Here is a 23,809-nt window from a genome sequence, read left to right as displayed (position 1 = left end):
ATCCTTGTATTCCTCACCTAGTTTCCCCACGGGTTTCATTTTTATACAATTTTACCAGCTTTGAGACATATTTGATGTTCCATAAGCTGCCCATATTTCAAGTGCTCCCTTTGGGGCGCCTGCGTGGTGGCTCAGTCAGTTAAGCATCCGTCTTTGGCTCAGGTCGTGACCTCACGGTTTGTGAGTTCAAGTCCCGTGTCGGGCTCTGTGTTGACAGCTCGGAGCCTGGAGCCTGCTTCAGATTCTGTGTCTCCCTCTCTCTCTCTCTGCCTCTCCCTTCCCGCCTCTCTCTCTCTCTCTCTCTCTCTCTTTCTCTCTCTCTCTCTTTCTCTCTCAAAAATAAATAAACATTGGGGCGCCTGGGTGGCTCAGTCGGTTGAGCGTCCGACTTCGGCTCAGGTCATGATCTCACGGTCCGTGAGTTCGAGCCCCGTGTCGGGCTCTGGGCTGATGGCTCGGAGCCTGGAGCCTGCTTCCGATTCTGTGTCTCCTTTTCTCTGCCCCTCCCCCGTTCATGCTCTGTCTCTCCGTCTCAAAAATAAATAAACGTTAAAAAAAAAATTAAAAATAAATAAATAAACATTAAAAAAAAATTTCAAGTGCTCCCTTATGTAAGTTTAGACATATGTATGTGTGTGTGTGTATATGTATATATACACACACACACATACATATAAATAATTGTGAAACTATCACAATTAAAATAATAAGCATATCCTTCGCCCTCAAAAGATTCTTCCTGCCCTTCTGTATCTTCTCCCTTCTTCCTCTTTTGGTACACTCTACCCTCCCCCCACCCCCAACCCAGGCAACCACCGATCTGCTTTCTGTCACTATAAATTAGTTTGCACTTTCTAGAATTGTATATAAAAGGAAGCATATACTGTGTACTCATTTTTATCTGACTCCTGTCACTCAGCATAATTATTTTGAGATTCGTGCCTATTGTAGCCTGTATCAGCACTCAGTTGCTTTTTTTTAAGTTTATTCATTAATTTTTAAATGTTTTTTAAAATTTTATATATTTATTTTGAGACACAGAGAGAGAGAGAGTGAGTGAGCAGGGGAGGGGCAGAGAAGGAGAGAGAGAATCCCAAGCAGGTTCCACGCTGTCAGCATAGAGCCAGATGAGGGCCTTGAAGTCACGAACCATCAGATCATGACCTAAGCCGAAATCAAGAGTCAGACACTTACCAACTGAGCCACCCAGGCACCCTATCACTTGATTCCTTTTTATTGCTTTGTAGATTCCACTATATGACTACATCATAGTTTTTTTTAATGTTTTATTTATTTTTGAGAAAGGGAGAGAGAGCATGAGAGGAGGAGGGGCACAGAGAAGCGGGGTGCAGAAAGAGAAGGGAACAAAAGATCCGAAGCGGGCTCTACGCTGGCAGTAGTGAGCCTAATGCGGGGCTCAAACTCACAAACCATGAGATCGTGACCTGAGCCAAAGTCAAACGCTCAACCAACTGAGCCACCCAGGCGCCCTGTGAATACACTATAGTTTACCCATTTCCTGTCGATGAGCATTTGGGTTGTCTCGATTTTTTACCATTACAACTAAAGCTACTATGAACACTCATGTACAAGTCTTTATAAGGATATATGCTTTCAAAATGAACTGCTGAGAACTCATCAAGATAAAAAGCTTCTGCACAGCAGAGGAAACAACAAAACTAAGAGGCAACAGACAGAAAGGGAGAAGATATTTGCAAATGACATATCAGATAAGGGGTTAGTTTCAAAAATCTATAAGGAATTTACCAAACTCAACACCCAAAAAACAAATAATCCAGTGGAGAAATGGGCAGAAGACATGAATAGACGCTTTTCCAAAGAAGACACCCAGATGGTAAACAGATACATGAAAAGATGCTCAACATCGCTCATCATCAGGGGAATGCAAATGAAAACCACACTGAGATACCACCTCACACCGGTCAGAATGGCTAAAATTAAAAACTCAGGAAACAATAGATGTTGGCGAGGATGGGGAGAAACGGGAACCCTCTTGCACTGTTGGTGGGAATGCAAACTGGTGCAGCCGCTCTGGAAAACAGTGTGGAGGTTCCTCAAAAACTTAAAAATAGAACTACCCTACAACTCAGCAATAGCACTACTGGGAATTTATCCAAAGCGTACAGGAGTGCTGATTCATAAGGACACGTGTACCCCCAATATGTATAGCAGTTCTATCAACAATAGTCAAATTATGGAAAGAGCCCAAATGTCCGTCAACTAATGAACGGATAAAGAAGATGTGGTTTATATATACAATGGAATACTACTCGGCCAAGAAAAAGAATGAAATCTTGCCATTTACTACAACATGGATGGAACTGGAGGGTATTGTACTAAGTGAAATAAGTCAGTCAGAGAAAGACAAAAATCGTTATCATTTCACTCCTACGTGAAATTTGAGAAACTTAACAGAAGACCATAGAGGAAGGGAAGGAAAAATAAGTTACAGAGAGGGAGGCAAACCACAAGAGACTTAAAAAAAAATTTTTTTAGGGGTTCCTGGGTGGCCCATTTGGTTAAGCATTTGACTTTGGCTCAGGTCATGATCTCGCAATCCATGGGTTCGAGCCCCATATTGGGCTCTGTGCTGACAGGTCAGAGCCTGGAGACTGCTTTGGATTCTGTGTCTCCCTCTCTGTCTGCCCCTCCCCTGCTTACACTTTATCTGTCTCTCTCTCTCAAAAATAAATAAATATTAAGTGTTTCCCTCTCTCTGCCCCTCTCCTGCTTGCACAGTGTCTCTCTCAAAAATAAATACATATTAATTTTTTTTAATATTTATTTTTGAGAGAGACAGAACACAAGTGGGAGAGGGGCAGAGAGAGACACACACAGAATCTGCAGCAGGCTCCAGGCTCTATCAGCACAGAGCCTCATGCAGGGCTCAAACCTACAAACCATAGGATCATGACCTGAGCCGAAGTCAGACACTTAACCAACTGAGCCACCCAGGTGCCCCAAGAGTCTTAACTCCAGAGAACAAACTGAGGGTTGATGGGGGTGGGAGAGGTAGGTGATGGGCCTTGAGGAGGGAACTTGTTGGGAATAGCACAGGGTGTTGTAAGTGATGAATCATGGGAATCTACTCCTGAAGCCAAGCCTATACTGTATGTTAGCTAACTTAATAAACTTAAAAAAAATAGGACATATGCTTTCTTTTTTCTTGGAATGGAATGGCTAGATGAATTTTTAAGAAATTGCCAAACCATTTTCCAACATGGTTGTGTCGTTTTATACCCACACCAGCAGTGTATGAGGGTCCCTGTTGCACCACATGCTCACCAACACTTAGTATGGTCAGTCTTTTTAATTTTGACATTCTAGTAGGTGGGTAGTGGTATCTTATTGTAATTTTTAAAAAGTTTTTTGACAGAGAGTGAATGGGGGAGGTTCAGACAGAGAGAAAAACAGAGAATCTGAAGCAGGCTCCAGGCTCTGAGCTGTCAGCACAGAGCCCAGTGCAGGGCTTGAACCCACGAACTGTGAGATCATGACCTGAGCCGAAGTCGGACACTTAACTGGCTGAGCCACCCAGGCACCCCATTATCTTATTGTAGTTTCACTGTGCCTTTCCTTGAATATTAATGATGTTGAGTATCTTCTCATGTGTTTGCCATTCATATACGTTCTTTGGAAAAGTTATCCGTTCAAATCTATTTCCCATTTTTTATTGAATCGCCTGCTTTCTCACTGAAATTGAGTTTTGAGAATATTTTCAGGAACTCTTTTCATCTTGCAAAACTGAAACTGTATATTCACTAAACAACTCACTCTCTCCTTCCTCCCCTCCCCCCTGCCCCTGGTAACCCCCATTCTACTCTCTGTCTTATGAATTTGACCACTCTAGACACCTCGTGTAAGTGGAATCATATAGTATTTATCTTTTTGTGACTGCTTTATTTCACTTAGCGTGCTGTCTTTGATGTTCATCCACAGTGCTGCATGAGGTAGACTGTCCTTCCTTTCTAAGGCTGAATACTATTCCATTGCATGTATGTGCCACATTTTGTTTATCCGTCCATCTGTCACAACATGGGCTGCTTCCACTTTTTGGCTATTCTAAATAATGCTACCATGAATGTGGGTGTACAAATATCTCTTCAAGACTCTGTTTTCAATGCTTTGGGGGCAGATACCTAGAAGTTGAGTTCCTGGGCCATATGTAGAATTACCATCGTATTTTTCTTTATTATTTTTAAAGATTTTGTTTTTTTAAGTAATCTCTACACCCAACTTGGGGTTTGAACTCACAACTCAGATGTAAAGAGTCACATGCTCTTTGGACTGAATCAGCCATGTGCCCCCATTTTGTTTTTAATTTTTTGAGGAACCACTATACTTTTTTCTTTACTTTTTGTTTAAGTTTATTTATTTATTTTGAGAGAGAGAGAGAGAGAGAGAGAACACGAGAGTGCATGGGGGAGGGGCAGAGAGAGAGGGAGATAGAGAATCTCCACTCTGGGTTCAATCTCACCAACTGTGAGATCATGACCTGAGCCCAAAACAAGAGTCAGACACTCAACTTACTGAGCCACTCAGACGCCCCCCGTTTATATTTTTTAAATTCATCCTGCATTATGAGTTTATATATACCCGTTTATAAATGCATTTTAACAGCTTTATTGGCATATAATTAATATACTATACATTTATAGGGTAAATTTATTTATTTATTTATTTTTAATGTTTGTTTATTTTTGAAAGAGAGAGAGAGAGAGACAGATCATGAGCCTGGGAGTGGCACAGAGAGATGGAGACACAGAATCCCAAGCAGTCTCCAGGCTCTGAGCTGTCAGCACAGAGCCAACGCGGGGCTCAAACTCACGAGCCAGGAGATCATGACCTGAGCTGAAGTTGGACGCTCAACTGACTGAGTCACCCAAGTGCCCCTATTTTTATTTATTTTTGAGAGAGAGGGCAGGGGAGGGACAGAGAGAGAGGGACACAGAGGATGTGAAGCGGGCTCTGTGCTGCCCGATGTGGGGCTTGAACTCACAATGTGTGAGATCGTGACCTGAGCCAAAGTCAGTAACTTAATTGAGCCACCCAGGTGCCCCTAGAGCGTACATTTAAAGTGAACAATTCAAGGGCACCTGACTGGCTCGGTTGGTAGAGCGTGGGACTCTTGATCTCAGGGTTGTGAGGTTGAGCCCCATGTTGGGTGTAGAGTTTACTTAAAAAAACAAACAAACAAACAAACAAAAACCTAGGGGATCCTGGCTGGCTTAGTTGGTTGAGCAGCCCACTTTGGCTCACGTCATGATCTCACGGTTCATGAGTTAGGGCCCTGAATCGGGCTCTGTGCTGAGAGCTCAGGCAGAGCCTGGAGCCTGCTTCAGATTCTGTGTCTCCCTCTCTCTGCACTCCCCCCCCTCAAAAATAAACGCTAATTTTTTTTTTTTTAAATAAATAAATAAAATGAACGATTCGGTGTGGCTGGAAGAATTTTCTCTGTCCTTCAAGGTCTTTCTAGCTGGACTAAGAATCAAGTTGACATGAAACACATTAACAGGAGGAAATCAGATTTCATTTTGTACCTGCAAGGAATCCACACAGATGTGGAAATTCCAAAAACAATGAGGCAAAGGGAGGTATGTATGTCATTTTGCACCAAGGAGAAGGGGGGTAGGAGTCTGAGACATCAAAAGAAAGAAATGTAATTCATAGGAAGATGAAAAAGAGGAAATGTTTGGTAAACACGTGTTTGCTGGGCCACCCAGAAACAATGGGACGCAGAGGACTTTGATCAAGGGGGCCTTGCTAGGTTCCTCTCTGTCTACTACACCTAGCTCATAATATAGTGTAGTTGTCTATAGTGATAGCTCTCTTCCTAGAGTAGGCCCTCTATCAATTCTTTTCAAGCAGTTGAGGGCGGGGAGGGGAACTATAGAGCTTTTCCTGAGTCTGCTGGGCTTTAATTGCTTTTTTTTTTTTAAGTTTATTTATTTATTTTGAGAGAGAGAGAGCACAAGTGGGAAAGGGGCAGGAGAGAAGGAGAGAGAGAATCCCAAGCAGGCTCCTCGCTGATGTCGGTGCAGAGCTTGACATGGGGCTTGAACTCATGAACCATGAGATCATGTCTTGAGCAGAAATCAAGAGTCAGATACTTAAATGACTGAGCCATCCAGGCACCCTGCCCTCCAACTGCTTTTTAATTCAAAATAATCTTCATGCCAATGTGCACCATCTTGGGGCTGCCTTCCCTTGGCCTCTACCAGTGATTTTCAGAATATTCAGTTATATACATATAACTATTTTCTATCATCACCCCATAAAGAAGCCTTGTACCCACTGGCAGTCATTCCCATTTCCCCCATCTCCTCAGCCCTAGGCAACTACTAATCTACTTTCTGTCTCTATAGAATTGTCTATTTCAACATATGAATAGGTTCATGCACTGTATGGTCTTTTGTGACTCGTTTCTTTCATTTAGCACATTTTCAAGGTCCATCTATGTTGTAGCATATCAACACCTCATTCCTTGTTATTGCTAAATAATATTTCATTGTATGAACATATCATTCCATATCATTACCATTTACCGGTTGATGGACATTTGGGTTGTGTCCACTCCTTTTTTTTTAATATTTCTTTAAATGTTTACTTTTTTTTGAAGGAGAGAGAGAAAGACAGAGCTTGAGTAGGGGAGGGGCAGAGAGAAGGAAACACAATTCAAAGCAGGCTCCAGGCTCTGAGCTATCAGCACAGAGACTGATGCGGGGCTCGAACTCATGACCCATGAGATCATGACCTGAGCCGAAGTCAGATGCTTAACGGACTGAGCCACCCAGGCGCTCCAAGTTGTGTTCACTTCTTGACTATTATGAATTATGCTGCTATGAACATTTTCTTTTGGGTAGACACCTAGGAGAGGATTTGCTAGGTCATATGGTAACTCTGTTTAACTTTCTAAGAAACTGCCAAACTGTTTTCCAAAGGAGCTAACCCTTCTGAAATTCCCATCAGCAACTTACCAGGGCTCCCATCTCTCTACATCCTCAGCAATACCTGTTACTGTCTGTCTCTTTGATCACATCCCTCCTAAGAACATGAAGTTATACCTCACTGTGGTTTTTATTTTTTTATCTGAGAGACAGAGCGAGCATGCAAGTGGGGAAGAGGGGCGGGGGGGGGGGAGAGAGAGAGAGAGAGAGAGCGCAAGAGAGAGAGAGAGAGAGAGAGAGAGAGAGAGAATCTTAAGCAGGCTCCACGTTCAGCCCAACTCGGGGTTCCATCCCATGACCCTGGGATCATGACCTGAGTCCAAATCAGGAGTTGGACCCTCAACTGACTAAGCCACCCAGGCACCCCTCATTGTGGATTTGATTTGCATTTCCTTGATGACTAATGATGTTGAGCATCTTTTCATGTGCTTGCTGGCCATTTGTATAATTTTGGGGGAGAAATGTCTATTTAGCTCTTTTGCCTATTGTAAATGGGGTTATTTGCCTTTTTGTTATTTTGTTGCAAATTCCTTACATATTTTGGATTACTAGTACTTTATCGGATATATGACTTGCAGATAGCTTCTCCCATGCTGTGGGTTATCTTTTTACTTTCTTGATGTTGCCCTTTGAAGCATAACATTTTTAAATGTTTTTAAAATGTTTATTTTGATAGAGAGAGAGAATGTACACTCCACACTGTTGGCATGGAGCCTGAGGTAGGGTTGGATCTCATGAACCATGATGAGATCATGAACCAAACCGAAATCAAGAGTTGGACGCTCAATGGACTGAGCCATCCAGGTGCCCCTAAAAGTTCTTAATTTTGATGAAATTCAATTTGTTTGTATTTTTTTTCACTGATGCTTTTGCTGTTGTATCTAAGAGACCATTGCCAGTCACAGACTGACTCCTATATTTTCTCCTCAGGGTCTCATTGTTTCAGCTCTTACATACACACGCATATTTTATGTATATATAAAGGACTAAGGGAGATACTTACCAAACTGTTAAGAGTGGTCATTTCTGGGGAAGGGAATAAAATTGGGGTTGGGTTAGGGTTTGAATGGGGATTTTCATTTTTTCCCCACCATGTGTTTCTGTACTGTTTGGATTTTTTTTTTTGCAGGCATGTCGTACTTTGGTAATTTGAAATCATCAGTAGACTTTTCAAAGGATTCAAAATCGTGCGAACATGATCGCATATGGTCAAAGACTAAAAAGTACTACGCAAAAGAAAAAAAAAAAAATTGTGCAAACCTAGGGCATTAGAATGGGGTGGGAGTGTGGGGTCATGTCAAGAAAGTAGCCTCTAACCTGAGACCAGAAGGTGAAATAGTGTGTTGGATCCAGATACGGCAAGAACTGTGTTGGATGTAGATGCGGCGAGAAGAATGTGCAGCTGGGAAGAAATTATTTGAGCCCCAGGAGAGAAGGGGAATCATTAAAAGAACCAAAAATGTTTTAAACGGTGTGGATTGGAGAATGGAAGGGAGGGCAAGTAAGAGGAGGGGGACAAGAGGCTGGAGAGGGAGACAGGTGACAGATGACCCCAGTCATCTACGTTCAGGGTTGTAAGCAGGGGAGTGAGCTGATCAGCTCCGAGTCTGGGAAAAACCCCTCCGGGACTGTGGGGAGAAGGAGGGGAAGGCGCGTGAAGACGCTGCCGCCGAAATCCAGGGAAGAGATGTGGACAGAGTCGGGCACTACTGGGGGGGAGGAGGGGGGCTCCAAACCAGAGGGTCTGACCGATCGCCAGGACTTGGCGACTGGAATTGGAACTGAGGGAAACGCAGGGGCCAGGGCCGACTCCCAGATCCTCACCTGGCGGCCCGGGAAGCGGAGGGCGAAGCTGGCGCGCATCGGGCCGCGTGGGAGAGCGCTACCTGCGGAGAACCCGGGGTAGGCGTTCGATGGGGCGCCCAGGCGCGGGGCGGGGGAGGGGGCGCCCAGGGAGACGTCGGCGCTGACGCGGAAGGTGGAGTCCGTCCCGCCCCTCACCACCGCTCGGGCTCCGCTGGCCCGCAGGCCTGAGCGGGCCCCGGGTCAGTGTCACACGGCGGGTCCCCCCGAGGCCAGGGAGCACCCCGAGGTGCGTGCTCGCGGCCCGGTGGGGCCCACCCGCACTCCGCCACTCGCAGACCGGGCTCGGCCGGGAGAGGAGCCGCGGCGCGCCCCGGAACCTTCGGCCGCCGCAGCCCGTGTTCGCCGCGGGACCGGTCGAGGGGCACCAGTTCGCTGTTGCTAAGGGGCGGCCCCGGAAGTGACGCGCCCCGGGTTTGTTGACAGCGGAGGCGGCGGCGGCTGCAGGCTCCGAGCCTCTGGAGCCGGATCGGGGGAGGGGCCGGGCCCCGGAGCCAGCACCCGGCGGCCCTCGGCCCCGCCCGCAGCCCTAAGGGCAAGGTAACGGCCACCGGGTCCCACCCCCGGCGCGACCCCCTCCCGCCTGGGGCTCCAGTCCCCGGGATCCCAAGCTCCGCCCCGCCGACCCCCGTCTCCCGCAGACCCCGGCCCTAGCCTAACGAGATCCCCTGTCTCCCCAGGCGCCCTGGCCCCAGATTCTCCCGGGCGGCATCCTCCGCTTCTCCTCGCGGAGGAATCGAGCATCCCGTCCGCTCCCGGGGCCGAGGGATTTATCTGCGTCCTCCCCCTTTCCCTCCTACCTCAGGCGCCTCAGCATCGCCTCTGCAACCTTTTGCACAGGTCCAATTCGGCCAATGGTGGGAGGGCTCCCTTCTCTGTCCCTGCTGCCAGGTCCGAGAAACGTGCCTTTAAAACTGAGCTCCCTTTCTCCAGAAAGAAAATGACTCCCTGTCGGATGCCCCTACAAAATGGGGGATCGACCTAGGACTAAAAGGGCTACCCTCTGCCCCTCCTACCTGTTGGACGAGCTTAAGTTCCTCCAAAGCAATGCTTAAAAGCTCAGGGACGGCTGGGATTCTGGAACGGCTCCCAAAAGGGATGACAAGGTGCAGGAAATCCAACAGGATGAGAAGGGGATGGGCTGGGGTTGCAAACCTGAGGGCAAGGGGAGCCTGATAGGTGAGTTGAAAGTGAAACTGACTGCTGGCCACTATAGCTCTGTGGGTGGAAATTGACTTGGCTGCTCTTTGGCCCAAGGAGTCCAAGATTTCCAGTCTTTGCCTGTGCCTGTCAGCGTGCTTGGTGTTTGAGGGCGGAAGGCCTGATGCCTCCACAGGGCATATGATCTTTCCCACAGAATATTTCTCTTCAGGGTTCAAAATGGATAGAAGAAGCATTGAAGACAGCTTTGAAAAAAGTAAGAGGAGGCTATGCTTAGAGCAGGAGGTGGGGGCCGGTGGTGAGGGGTCTCTGTTTCAGTTCATTGCTTCATTCAGAAAGTAAGAATTATAAAATATGTAGGGTGCAATAAGTGACATGGAGAAGAATAAAGCAGGAAGGGCCAAGGGAAGGTCCAGAGAGTGGGTTCACCTTTTTATAGACGTTGATCAGAGAAGGTCTCTAATAAGGTGATATCTGAACAAAAACCCGAAGGTGGGGGGGGGCGTGGAGGGAGCAAACCATGCATCTCTCTACAGTCAGAGCATTCAACAGCAAGTGCAAAGGTCCTGAGGTAGTGTACCTGATGATTTCAGGAAACAGCCAGAGGACAGTAGGGCTGGAGCAGAGTGAAGGAGGGGAAGTGGGAACCAGATAACGGTGGGAAGAATGTCAGGGGCTGTCCATGTGACGCAGGGTCACAGTATCTAATGGAGCATCCTTTCGGAACTGTACTAACGTGGTGTCTGGTGGTCAGAGAAAATATAGATTTGTTTTAAGTGACAAATAGCCGCTGTACTCTGGTCTGGCATTATAAGTACCCCTTTTCCATCTTTGTAATGACCCCTGATGGGATTAATACCGAAAGGACAGCCATAGAGCACTGTAGTGTTAAATCAGATCATGCAGCTGCTTCCTGGTTGTGAGAACTTGGGCAAGGGACCACCTCAGTGTCCTCATCTGTAGAATAGGCTTGTTGGGCTTAATGAGACATCATGCACTGCAGTGCTTACTTAGCACACTATTTAGCACATATTAATGACTCGGTATGTAGCACTTGTGATGATGGCAACGGCCATGATGAGGAACTGTTTGCATGTGTCTACCTCCAAGCCTTTCTTTTTCGCACCAGCTGGTGGTGCCACCAGCTCTGGCTGCCTCCCTGAGCTAGTAGAATTTTGGAGAACAGTGGGGGTGGGGAGACAAAGTGGAAACTTCCTGTCACCCTTCAGTGGGAACAATGGTTGCATATCCTACAGGGAGGACGGTAGCTTGGTCTTTGCTTTCTTGAGGACAGCAGAAGGGGATGGGGCCTTTTACAAAAGAGCCCGGCAAATCCCCATTCTGCCACATAAAATAAACAAGATGATGGTGTTGACGTAAATATGCCATGGACAGGTTGGGAAGGGCAGTCTATGTTGGCCCCTGACGTGCCGTTGGGGTGTGTGTGCGCCTGATCTGCTGATGCAGAGTGTTAATCCAAGAAGTACCCAGCAGAGGCTCAGATTTTGCAGCCTGCCTTATAGGGAGTGGAACAATGGTTGATCTCCCTCCTCACCCCCCAAGCCTGGACTATATCATCAGGCCTGGGTCATAAGCTAAGCAGGGCGACTGGGCCAGATGATTTAAAAATGAAAAGCCAAAGCTCTTAGACGCTGAGAGCCAGCATATCCGAGCAGCCGCCGTGGCTAGAACCTAGGACTAGTCATCTGGGGACCTGGGTTCAAGCCCCAGCTCTGCTGCTGGCTCACCGTGTGAACTTGGGCAAGTTCCAATCCCCTGCCTGGGCCTCGGTTTTCCTATCTGTATGCCAACTCTGAGGATGAAATGAAACACAGGTCGTGAAAGAATTTGGTGCACTCTAGAGCTCACTACAAAGGTAAAGGACAGTTCTGGTTATTATTAGCGCCATCGGGATTCTGCACTCATATTTTTGGGGCAGAGAGCTTTAGTACCTCAGCTGTTCTTCATTCCTGAAATGCCGGTTCAGAGACCCCAGGTGGGTCATCGATTTGGGGAGCAGCATTCTTTATCTGGCTCAATCACTAAAGCTGATTTTCCACCTTCCAAAATGAACAGAAGGGTCTCCCCAAGCATAAGTTCCTAGGAGATCACTCCATAATGATTGGTCACCACCTTCTTGACATTATCTCGTGGCATCTCCTCACTAACGCCACAAGGTAGGCGCCGTTTGCAACCCATTGACCAATAAGGACCCTGACGGAATCATTGAGGCTGGTAAATGTTGCTTGGGGGGGTCTTGTGCAGCTGAGGCTCCTTCATCTGCCACCAACCCGCCACCCACTCACTGTGTCATGGAGACCCTATGGGTCACACGAGGTCCCCACTGAGAACCTCCCAGTCCTGTGGCCAAAATGATATATGCCCACAGGACAGTTCCCAGCAATACCATAACATCTGTGCTCAGGGCCTGAGGACACTCAGGGTTGTAAGGAGTCAGTGAAGGCTCATCCGCAGAGAGGAGACCTGAGGCGAGGAGAAATGGTTCCTGCTCATCGCGTAGTGGTAAAGAGAGCCAAGCACGTAGTGGGGGACCTTGGACAAATCATCACACATATTTGAACCACACAGTTTGTTCCTCTGGAAAACAAAATAATGTGGCCCTCGTAGGTTATTTGTGCCTTCAGCGAGAGCATGCATGGGAAGCTTGAGGCTCTAAGCCTTGAACTAACGCATCCCTCTATGTCTATTGCCGTGTCCCCGTAGACCCTCGTACCTATACATAGTCCATGGCAAATTACCTCACCGTTCAGAGCCCCAGCCTCCTCATCTGCAAGTTGTAGGTTTTAATAACTCCTGCTTCGTGTGGTTATGGAGAGAATTTAACGGCTTAACATGTATCAAGTACTTAGCAGAGTTCTTGGAATATGGTGCTCAGTGTGGGTGCGATCACTTTAAAAAGTCTTTTTAAATGTGTGATTTATTTTTGAGAGCAAGAGAGACAGAGCAGGAGCGGGGGAGTGGCAAGGAGAGGAGGCAGGGAAACACAGAATCCAAAGCAGGCTCCAGGCTCTGAGCTGCCAGCACAGAGCCTGACGCGGGGCTTGAACTCACAAACCACGAGATCCCGACCTGAGCCAAAGTCAGACGCTTAACCAACTGAGGCACCCAGGTGCCCTGATGGATGTTTGTTTATTTCTGAGAGACAGAGAGAGAGGCAGAGCACGAGCGAGGGAGGGGCAGAGACAGAGGGAGACACAGAATCTGAAGCAGGTTCCAGACTCTGAGCTGTCAGCTCAGAGCCTGATGCAGGGCTCGAACTCACAGACCGTGAGATCACGACCTGAGCCAAAGTCTGATGCCTAGTGCAAGCTTGGAACTCAGGTAGTAGCCCCAAGGCCCCTCTGCCTCCAGGTGGCACCAGTGAGTGGTGAGGTGCGTTCCTCCCTCATTCCATTTCCCCTGTCTTCCTAACCTAACCCACTCCGCCGATTAGGCTGTGCAGGCCAGACCCCTTGGGATGCTTTCTGATCCTGGCCTTCTTCACCTTTGCCCCCGGGACACCCTGGCACTTGCCCGGACTCCCCTCACACCAGCTTCCCGCCCCCGATATCTGGCCTGGGATCTGCTCCTGGAAAGCTTCCAGCTTCTGTAAATAGGGCATTTGTTTGGATTCCCCCCCCCCCCCCCCCAGCTCTCGGGTTAATATTTCACAGGGTGGGCGCTGCTCCAAGGCTCAGAACTTCTGGCTCCCCCAGCCTGTCGGCCGGGTGTCAGGTCACCGCCGGGATCCCATGCTCCCTTGTCTGGACCGCAGTTTCTCTTTCGCCTGCGCTGCATGGACAGAAGACTTAATGGTGTGGTGACAAGTGCGAGTTTGGTTTAGGATTGTGTCCCCTGTTGTCATTTGTGTGATTGCAGGCACGCCTCAGTGTCTTCATCAGGAAGCAGGGTATGATCAGTTGTCAGTACCTCATGCTGCTGGAGTGAGGTCAGGGCAAAGGCAAACCTTTATTGTGATGCATGCCAGGCACAGGCTGGCACAGAGGATCCCGGAGCCTGCAAGCAAAAAGGATTCCCATCCTCCCAGAGCTCATGGGCTGGGGGAGGGGTTGTTAGACAATTGTTATACAAATGACAATTAGCTTCAAGTGCAGGATCCTAGGGAATGTCATTTGTTGGTTAAATAAGGAACTATTTAACGCAGTTAAAGCGCGAGGGGCTCAGCGCCCCATCTGGAAGCAGCCAGCACGGAGAGGCTTTGGCCACTGCTTCTGTTTTCTCCCTTCTCTCTCCTCTGCTCCCCACTCCCCCACGCCACCATGTCATAGCTCAGGATGGATCCAGTGTAAAGAACCTGCTAGAGAAGTGACGGAGGAAGACACAAGGCTCTTACTGTGTCGCAGTTGCCAGCGTTGTGCCCGGTTGCCAGTATCCCAGATGGCCAGTGACTGCCGTGGGAACAAGGAGCCCTCGTGGGTGGGAGTGGGGAGGGGAGAGATGACTGTGTCTGGCGGGCGCCAGACCTGCAACCAGATGGGGCACCAGTGGCAGGGTGCCCCACACCTCTCCGCCTCCGGCCCCTTCCTCCTCCGGCTCATCTCACCCCCAAACAGCGGGGGCCACACGGCCAAAGGGCAGTTAGCAAATGGTACCATCTGCCTGGTGTGTTTCTAGGGGGCTTTGGGTGCCCTTGGTGGCTGAAAGGGTGCTGTTCCTTCCACCTGGGGAGCGGGGCCGGGGCCTGGCGGCTCCCTTCGTGACTGGGCTCAGTCCTGCAGAAAAGGCAAAACCCCTGGTGGCGTCCTCTCGTTCCGAGTGGTGAGCATTCCCCTGTGGCCACTGGGGCCCCACAGTGTCGTGGCCGGCAGGGAGGATACAAGAGTGTGCCTTGTCCCCGGGTGCCATGCGTGGCACAACTTACAAGTCCCTTCGTCCCTTCCACAGGCGTGTGTGGAAACCGTACAAGTGTCAGGCCCACACAGGGTGTCCAGCAAACTGCCATGGAACTGGGCCTGTCGTACCAGGGTCCCGTCCCCTCTGGCCTCAGCCTGTGCACATCTATTCCTTCTTGCTGGAACACCCTTCCCTTCTATCCCCACCTCCAGAGTTAAGTATGACTCATCTTTTGGGTCCCAGCTGAAATGTCACTTCCGAGGAAGCCTGCCCATGACTCGCCAGTCCAGGGCAGGTCCCCTGGCACAGGCACGCGGGGCCCCAGGTGCCTCCTTCTCCCTAACGACACTGGTCCCGGGTACGTGGCGTGGGGTTCGTGTGCTTTTTAGGTGCATGTCTGTCTCCCCTTGGAGTGAGTACGCTCCACAAGGACAGGGACCTCGTCTGGTTTTGCCCACCACTGGACCCACAGTGCCCAGCGGACAGGTACCAAGTGAATACGTAAGTGACCTGGGCTCAGCACAGGGATGATGCCACGTAAGACAGCCAGGTTCCTGGCCTCATGGAGCTGGGCAGCTGGCAGGGGAGCCGGATAACTAAACCAGCATTAGTTCAAAGTATTAGTTGTTGCGGTGGGGCCATGGGGGCACACAGCAGGAGCACCCTGGCGGGGCAGGGAAGTGTCCCCAGAAGAAGTGAGGTCGACACCAAGGCCCGAGGTGTACAGGCGGCAGCCAATGAAGGAGAGGTCAAAGGCGGCCTGGGCTGGAGGGGGTAGGTATGCTTCCTGGAGGAGGGGCATGAATGCGTTTTGGGGGCGGGAGTAGTATTTAGAGTAGAAAGTGGGAGAATTCGTTGAACTGGGATGGTCCTGGTTGAAAGAAAATAGACTGAGCAAAGGTCTGAAGGTGACCCTGTGCGTAGGGCCTAATTGCCAGTACCACGAAGGAGGCCGGGCCAGCTGCAGTAGGGGCCAGTGGGCACTGAGTGGGCCAGAAAGCTGGCTGTGGTTCCAGAGGCCTGCGGTGCCTGCTGGAAGAGATAGGACTTGGCTTCCAGCAGGGTGGGCCTCCCTGCCAGTGGTGCTCCCCTGGCTCCTGTGGCCCCGGGAAGATCTGGGAGTGAATGAAGGCAGAGGAGGGCCATGCCCGGTGCCCGGGCAGCCTGTTTATTGTGCCTTCCCTCAAGGGTGGCACACGGCCAGTGGGACAGCTGGCACCACAGGCCTTGTGGCAAGAGACCCAGGCCTGGGGAGCACAGACCTTGAACTGGGCAGGGACAGACCCTGCTGTGTTGGGGATCACAGCAGGTGAGGCAGGACGATGATAATGGTGACAATGACAACGGTAATAATAGCTGCTTTTTATTGAGTAGTTACCACGTGCCAGGTGCCATGCTGGTATCTTTTGATATTCTATGTTATCTTCGCACAGTAGTCCCTGTTTTAGAGGAGAAACTGAGGCACGGAGGGATGAAGACACTTGTTCACCAAGTGCACCTGCTCTTAAGCAGCCGGGCTGGGACTTGAAGCTGCGTGGGCCTGACTCCAGAGCTCTCAGCGCACTGTCACCAGTAAGCGGTGGTGCCAGCACTGAGACCTTGCAATTTCTGAGGGCACAGGGCTCTGTGGCTGCCCACTGGATTTCTGGAGCGGCCCAGAAGGCTCAGATAGGGACACAGGGGCTCCAGGAAGCCAGGGGAAGTGCTGGGCCCTGAACTGCTTCGGAGCTCTCCAAGGGGTGATATGGCGGAGTCCAAGAGACCAGATTCAAATCCCAGTTTGGACAGAGTAGCCTCCCTGAGCCTGAGTTTTCTCATCTGGAAGGGGGGATCATAACCACCATCTCTTCTATACTGAGTCTCATCAAGCCTGAGACTAAACGCTTCCCCAACATCTCATTTACTCCAACAGCCCTGTGAAGTGGGGATGATTATCCCCATTTTCCAAATGAGGAAACTGAGGTCCAGAGAGGTTAAGTAATGTACAGTGAATTGTCGAAGTGGATTGAAACAGATCTGACCACAGAGTCTGCATGTCAAAAAAACAAAAACAAAAATCAAACCCAAAAACAACTATTGAAGTATCACCTAGATAGGGAAAAGAAGGCATGGAAAGCATGAGTGGGCAGTTTGATGAATTTCCTGTCCCAGAGGTCCCCCGGCCACTTTCTAATCACCACGGGTTCATTTTGCCTATCTCCTCCACCCTTTCCGATACAGACTCTGGTAGAAACATGGTTGGGGATTAATTCCTGATGATCCTCGGTTCTGTAAGTGGTTTTTTCTGTCTTGTTCACTCAAGTTGAATACGAAGGTTCAGTTTTCATCCTCAGCCACTTGTAGCTGAGGAGATACACTCTCGGAGCGTCATTTAACTGAACCCTAGTCCCCTCTAAATGTAGACCTCTTTGGTGTCCAGGCCATTTTATTAACTTTTATTGAATTATACATTTTTTAAGTTTACTTCGAGAGAGAGCACGTGAGCTGGGGGAGGGCCCAAGAGAGAGGGAGAGAGAGAATCACAAGCGGGCTCCATACTGTCAGCACAGAGCCTGACCCAGGGCTCTCTCCCATGGCTGTGAGGTTATGACCTGAGCCGAATAGTCGGATGCTTAACTGACTGAGCCACCCAGGCACCCCTACAATTTACATTTTTAAAAACCACACATCGGGGCGCCTGGGTGGCGCAGTCGGTTAAGCGTCCGACTTCAGCCAGGTCACGATCTCGCGGTCCGTGAGTTCGAGCCCCGCGTCAGGCTCTGGGCTGATGGCTCGGAGCCTGGAGCCTGTTTCCGATTCTGTGTCTCCCTCTCTCTCTGCCCCTCCCCTGTTCATGCTCTGTCTCTCTCTGTCCCAAAAATAAATAAAAAACGTTGAAAAAAAAATTAAAAAAAAAATAAATAAAAACCACACATCATGATATACAGCTCCTGAATACTCACAAAGTGAACGCTGGACATATTCAGGTAAGGGACTAGAATCTTCTCAGCACCCAGCCAAATCCCCAAAGTAACTGCAATCCTGACTTCTACCACCACAGATCAGATTTTTCTTTTCTTTTTTTTTTTTTTAGGGTTATTTATTTATTTATTGAGAGAGAGAGAGAGAGAGCAGGGGAGGGGCAGAGAGCGGGAAAGAGAGAGAATCCCAAGCAGACTCCATACCAGCAGCATGGAGTCTGACATGGGGCTCACACCCACGGACTGAGATCATGACCTGAGTTGAAACCGAGAGTAGGACACATAACCAACTGAATCACCCAGGTGCCCCTCTGTATTTTTAAAGTTAAATTTTATCAAATTTTATTTATTTTTGAGAGAGAGAGTGAGCACAATTGGGGTGGGGGGGGAGGAAGGACAGAGGAAGAAGGAGAAAGAATCTTAAGCAAGCTCCATGCTCAGTGCAAAGCCCGACGTGGGGCTTCATCCCACAACCCTAGGATTGTGACCTTAGCCAAAATCAAGAGTCGGACACTTAACCAACTGAGCCACCCAGGCGCCCCTATTTTATTTTATTTTATTTTATTTTATTTAAAAAAAAATTTTTTTTTAACGCTTATTTATTTTTGAGACAGAGAGAGACAGAGCATGAACAGGGGAGGGGCAGAGAGAGAGGGAGACACAGAATCGGAAGCAGGCTCCGGGCTCTGAGCCATCAGCCCAGAGCCCAACACGGGGCTTGAACTCACGGACCGCGAGATCATGACCTGAGCCGAAGTCGGACACCTAACCGACTGAGCCACCCAGGCGCCCCAATTTTATTTTATTTTAGAGAGAGCATGCACATGCAAGCTGGTGAGGGGACACAGGGGGGAGAAAGAGAGAGAGAATCTCAAGCAGTGTCCACGCTCAGCATGGAGCCAAAATTGGGGCTCAGTCCCATGACCCTGGTATCATGACCGGAGCTGAAATCAAGAGGCAGACACTCAAGCGACTGAGCCACCCAGGCGCCTCAGATTGTTCTGTTTTTTAGCTTAGTGGAGTAAAACATGAATGGATTCATTTGGTATATAATATGGTATAAGCTCTCTTATGTCTGACTTCTTTCGCTGAACACTGTGGGGTTCACCCAAGCCATTGTGTTAACAATAGTTTGTGCGTTCTCGTTGCCATTAGTATTTCGTCGGTGATTGCACCGTAATTATTCATTCTAATGTCAGGGACATTCAGATTCCTTTCTGGTTTTGGCTACTCCGAATAATACTGCTGTGAACATTCTGGTCTGTGTCTTTGGGGGAACATTTATATGTGCACCTTTGTTGGGTGTGTACCTGCGAATAGAATTGCTGAACATTGAACATATGTGCATATTCAGCTTTGGTAGATAGTGTCATACAACATTCCATTATACTGTCGATGCACACCAATTTTCACTCCCACCAGCAGTGTGGGCGACATCCTGTTGTTCCTTCTTCACTACAGTACAGGCTTGGTGTTGCCTGTGTTGTTGTTGTTTCCAGTTGAGCCATTGTGGTGGGTGGGAAATAGTATCTCATTGTGGTTTTACAGATTCTGATGAGGCTGAGCCCTTTTGTATGTGTTTCCATATGTTCTCCGTCCCTTATGAAATACCTTTTCAAGTCTGTTGCCTTTTCAAGTCAATTTTTCAGTTGGATGCTATGTCCTTTAAAAAAAAAACAAAACGATTTTGGAGCAGCTGGCTGGCTCAGTGGGTGGAGCATGCAACTCTTGATCTCAGGGTGTGAGTTCGAGCCCCATGTTGGGTGTAGAGATTGCTTGAAAAAAATCTTTAAAAAAAATGATTTGTAGAAGTTGTTTATGTATTCTGAATGTGAGTCCTTTGTTGGATATATTATTGGAAATATTTTCTAGGCTGTGGCCTGCCCTTTTTTTTTTTTTAACTTTTTAAATGTTTTATTTATTTTTGAAAGAGAGACAGACAGCATGTGAGTGGACAAGGGGCAGAGAGAGAGGGTGACACAGAATCCGAAGCAGGCTCCAGGCTCTGAGCTGTCAGCACAGAGCTTGACGCACAGCTTGAACTTATGAGCTGTGAGATCGTGACCTGAGCTGAAGTCAGACACTTAACCAACTGAGCCACCCAGGCGCCCCTGCCCTTTCTCTTTCTTAATGATATCTTTTGATGAACAGAGTCTTAACATTTTAAGGCAGTATGATTTATTTCTATATATGGTTTCTGGGTTTTTTTGTGACCTATTTAAGAAATGATCGCCTACTCTGAAGTCATAAGATAGACTCCTGTGTTTTCTTCTAGAAACCTTATTGTTCTACCCTTCACATTTAGGCCTGTGGTTCGTCTCAGATTAATTTTTGTGTACGTACGAACAGTAGTTTCCTCACTTCAATGCAGATTGGTTTATCATTTTTTCCTTACGACCCTACTTAAGGAATCTTTACCTATCTCAAGGTCGTGAAAATAGTAAGGGATTTTAGGTTTTTACTAACAGTTTTATTGAGCTACAATTCCTATACCCTACAGTTCACCTATCTAACAGATAATTCGTGGTTTCTAATATATTCAGAATTGTGTGACTGTCACCACAATCAATTTTAAGATATTTTTATCACCCCAGAAGAAACCCCATACCCATTAGCAGTCACTCCCCATTTCCTTACAACCTCCTAGCCCTAGGCAGCCACTATTCTTCTTCTGTCTCCATAGGTTTGCCTGTTCTGGCTAGACACTTCATAAAAATGGAACCATACAATATATGACCTTTTGTGTCTGGCTTCTTTCACTTAGCATCGTGTTTTCAAGGTCCACCTGCGTTGGAGCAGTCCCCAATACCTCATTCCTTTTATGGCTGAATAATATTCCATCGTACGGGTAGACCATTTTTGTTTATCCACACATCACTTGATGGACATTTGCGTCGTTTCCACTTTTGGGCTATTACGAATAATACCAGTGTGAAAACATTAATGTACCGTTTTTTATGGGGACATATATTTTTGCCACTCTCAGGAGGAGACCTTTCATTCTTTTTTTTTTTTTTTTTTTTTTTTTTTAAGTAGGCTCCACACGCAGCATGGAGCCCAGCATGGGGCTTGAACTCACAACCCGCGATCACGACCTGAGCTGAGATCAAGAGTCAGACACTTAACCGACTGAGCCACCCAGGCGCACCAGAACCTTCATTCTTAATCATATACGATGAGATTCAGTGACAACATGTCTGTAAAGCCCTGGCATGTACTAAATGCTCACACAGTGACAGCCATTTACGGGTTAGGTTACATAGTAAGAGACACCCCAGTGTAGCTATTAATGAAAGCTCCTGTTATCCTCACCCAAGCATTGAGTCCCCAGCACATGCATGTCGGCCCACGGACACTCTGAAGGCATACAAATGCTTGGAAAAGGCCCCCTGCTCTTTGCAGTTCAAGTCACACGTAGATAGTGGCACAGCAGAGAGAGCAGGCAAGGAATCAGGAGCCTTGGGACGTGCCTCTGCCAGACTGCTAATTTGAGTGTGACATCCGGGGCCTCAGTTTCCCTACTCAGAGAATGGACCTAGGGCAGCCAGTGGTTCCGGTTCTTATGGGGGGACTCACTTAGCTTCTTCCTGTTCCACAGGCTGTGGTTCTGCCAATGATCCTGTGAGTGCCGGGGAGTCACCGCTGCCCCTAGGGGCTCCTGTCGTGGAGTGCCCCCCCCCGCCTGTCCCCAGCATGGCGTCCGACACCCCCGAGTCCCTGATGGCCCTCTGCACCGACTTCTGCTTGCGCAACCTGGATGGCACCTTGGGCTACCTGCTGGACAAGGAGACTCTGCGGCTACATCCAGACATCTTCCTACCCAGCGAGATCTGCGACCGGCTCGTCAATGAGTGAGCAGGCGGGGGCCGGGGCACGGGCATGAGGCTTAGCATGAGCGCATGTGGAGGCCCCGGGACCATCGTGTGCACCGTGCAGGGACGCGGCTGGGAATACATATGTGTGAGGGGGTGTGCACGCCCTTGGGTATCTGTGGGTGCAGGAGAACACCGGTATGTTCATAGCCATAAGGTTGTACGTGTGCATGTTGCTAAGCGTGTGGAGGGGTGTGCACGTGAAGGAATGGGTGTGTGGACACACATGGGCTGCAGCACGGGGTGTGTTTGAGTGTGTCCCTGCACGTGTGTATTACATCTACGAGAGAGTATAGAAACTGCATGTAAGCGCAGGAGTTCTGTGCTGTTCTGTGTGCACTTGCCTGTGCCTGCAAACACATGTCTGTGTACACGTGGGCACACACGCTTGCCCACTGGTGCACAAATAATGAACCCATGAGCAGGAATTGAACCATTCAGAAAATCTTTGTGTGGGGGCGCCTGGGTGGCTCAGTCGGTTAAGCGTCCAACTCTTGATTTCATCTCAGGTCACGATCTCATGGTTCGTGAGTTCAAGCCCCGCACTGGGCTCTGTGCTGACAGTGTGGAGCCTGCTTAGGATTCTTTCTCTTCCTCTCTCTGCCCCTCCCCCACTCATTCTCTCTCTAAATAAATAAACAAACAAACTTTAAAAAAGAGAGAGAAAAAGAAAATCTTTATGTGGAGCCTCCAAGGACTCTCCGCTCTTAGAGGTTCCTAGCAGTAAGATGTGCGTTCACTCACCTCAGGGAGTCCAGTGCCCAGAAGAGAAATTGTTAGGCCAAACAGTTGCATATAAAAGCAAGAATCTGTGGGTGCACCTGGCTGGCTCAGTCAGTGGAGCGTGTGACTCTTGATCTCAGGGTTGTGAGTTTGAACCCTATGTTGCATGTGGAGATTACTTAAAAATAAAATCTTTAAAAAAAAAAAAAAAAGTTGGAACTTGTATGTGACCTGAGGACAGAGCCCAGTTTGATTTTTTTTTTTTTAAACGTTTATTTATTTTTGAGACAGAGAGAGACAGAGCATGAACAGGGGAGGGGCAGAGAGAGAGGGAGACACAGAATCTGAAACAGGCTCCAGGCTCTGAGCTGTCAGCACAGAGCCCGACGCGGGGCTCGAACTCACGGACCGTGAGATCATGACCTGAGTCGAAGTCGGACGCCTAACCGGCCAAGCCACCCAGGCAACCCAGGACAGAGCCCAGTTTGTAATCATGTTCCAAGCATTTGAAGTGGGTCAGGCACTTGCTTGGATGCTTTGCAGACCAGAGTTATGTCCATTTTACAGATGAAGAAACTGAACGCTGGGGAAGTTCTATTCCTCACATGAAGCTGCCCACGCAGTGAACAGTCAAGCCAGGATTTAGATTCCAGAGTATTTGACTCAAAGCCTTTTCCACCAAACCAGGAATCTTACATTAGCTGACCTCAGCAGGGTTTTATTGAGTGCTTGCCCTGTACCCAGCTGGGATCCTTAAACTCCTTGGCTTAATCTTCCTGTTGGAAAGGGTCCTGGGAGGGGCTGATCAAGGAACCAGAAGCTGGCTTAAAGATGAGGAGTCTGGACGTGTATGTTTGTCATAGATGTGTAGGGTTTCAGGGGGAAGAGCTTGGAATTGGCTGTTGATAAGAGGCCCCTTCATCACCTTTGCACCCGTGGTGCCTGGGGCCACTCTGTCTCACCTGCACAGTGCTCGGGACCCAAATAGGTACTGTTAGAAAGAGGGGCTGTGGTGGGTGTGGGGGGGTGGTACCTGGGTGGCTCAGTGTGTTAAGCATCTGACTTTTTTTTCCTTTTAATTTATTTATTTTGAGAGAGAGAGAGAGAGAGCACACATATGCATGAACAGGGGAGGGACAGAGAGAGAGAGAGAGGGAGAGAATCCCAAGCAGACTCTGTGCTGACGCAAGGCTCAATCTCATGGCCATGAAATCATGACCTGAGCTGAGATCAAGAGTCAGAAACCTAACCAACTGAGCCACCCTGGGGACCCAAGTGTCCAACTCTTGATCTCAGCTCAGGTCTTAATCTCAGGGTCAGGAGTTCAAGCCTCACATTGGGCCTCTCGTTGGGCCCTGCTCCGGACGTGAAGCATACTAAAAAAAAAAAAAAAAAAAAAATTAGTAAA

At 48.5% G+C, this 23,809-nt stretch overlaps 2 protein-coding genes across 3 annotated transcripts in view; one reads left to right on the top strand and one right to left on the bottom strand.

Moving 5' to 3' along the window:
- TBC1D13 (TBC1 domain family member 13) overlaps positions 1 to 9,866 on the bottom strand; it is a 30,416-nt gene extending 20,550 nt beyond the window's left edge. Inside the window, exon 1 of the mRNA XM_078436404.2 lies at positions 9,848 to 9,866. The gene's annotated coding sequence lies outside the window, so the exon portion shown is untranslated. The remainder of the gene's footprint in view (positions 1 to 9,847) is intronic.
- Positions 9,216 to 23,809, top strand: part of ZER1 (zyg-11 related cell cycle regulator) — a 32,171-nt gene continuing 17,577 nt past the window's right edge. Inside the window, exons 1-2 of one of the 2 annotated variants that reach the window (XM_078436396.2) lie at positions 9,216 to 9,371; positions 21,405 to 21,657. In XM_078436396.2, coding sequence (XP_078292522.1) covers positions 21,500 to 21,657 — 158 coding nt within the window. In that variant the 5' untranslated portion in view covers positions 9,216 to 9,371; positions 21,405 to 21,499. The remainder of the gene's footprint in view (positions 9,372 to 21,404; positions 21,658 to 23,809) is intronic. The other variant, XM_078436395.2, reaches the window with a different exon arrangement.

Source organism: Panthera onca, chromosome D4 (assembly GCF_046562875.1).
Source record: "Panthera onca isolate mPanOnc1 chromosome D4, mPanOnc1 haplotype 2, whole genome shotgun sequence".
In the NCBI taxonomy this organism is placed as follows: Eukaryota; Metazoa; Chordata; class Mammalia; order Carnivora; family Felidae; genus Panthera; species Panthera onca.
Note: the sequence above shows the minus strand (reverse complement) of the source record. Positions and strands in the feature narration are given on the sequence as shown.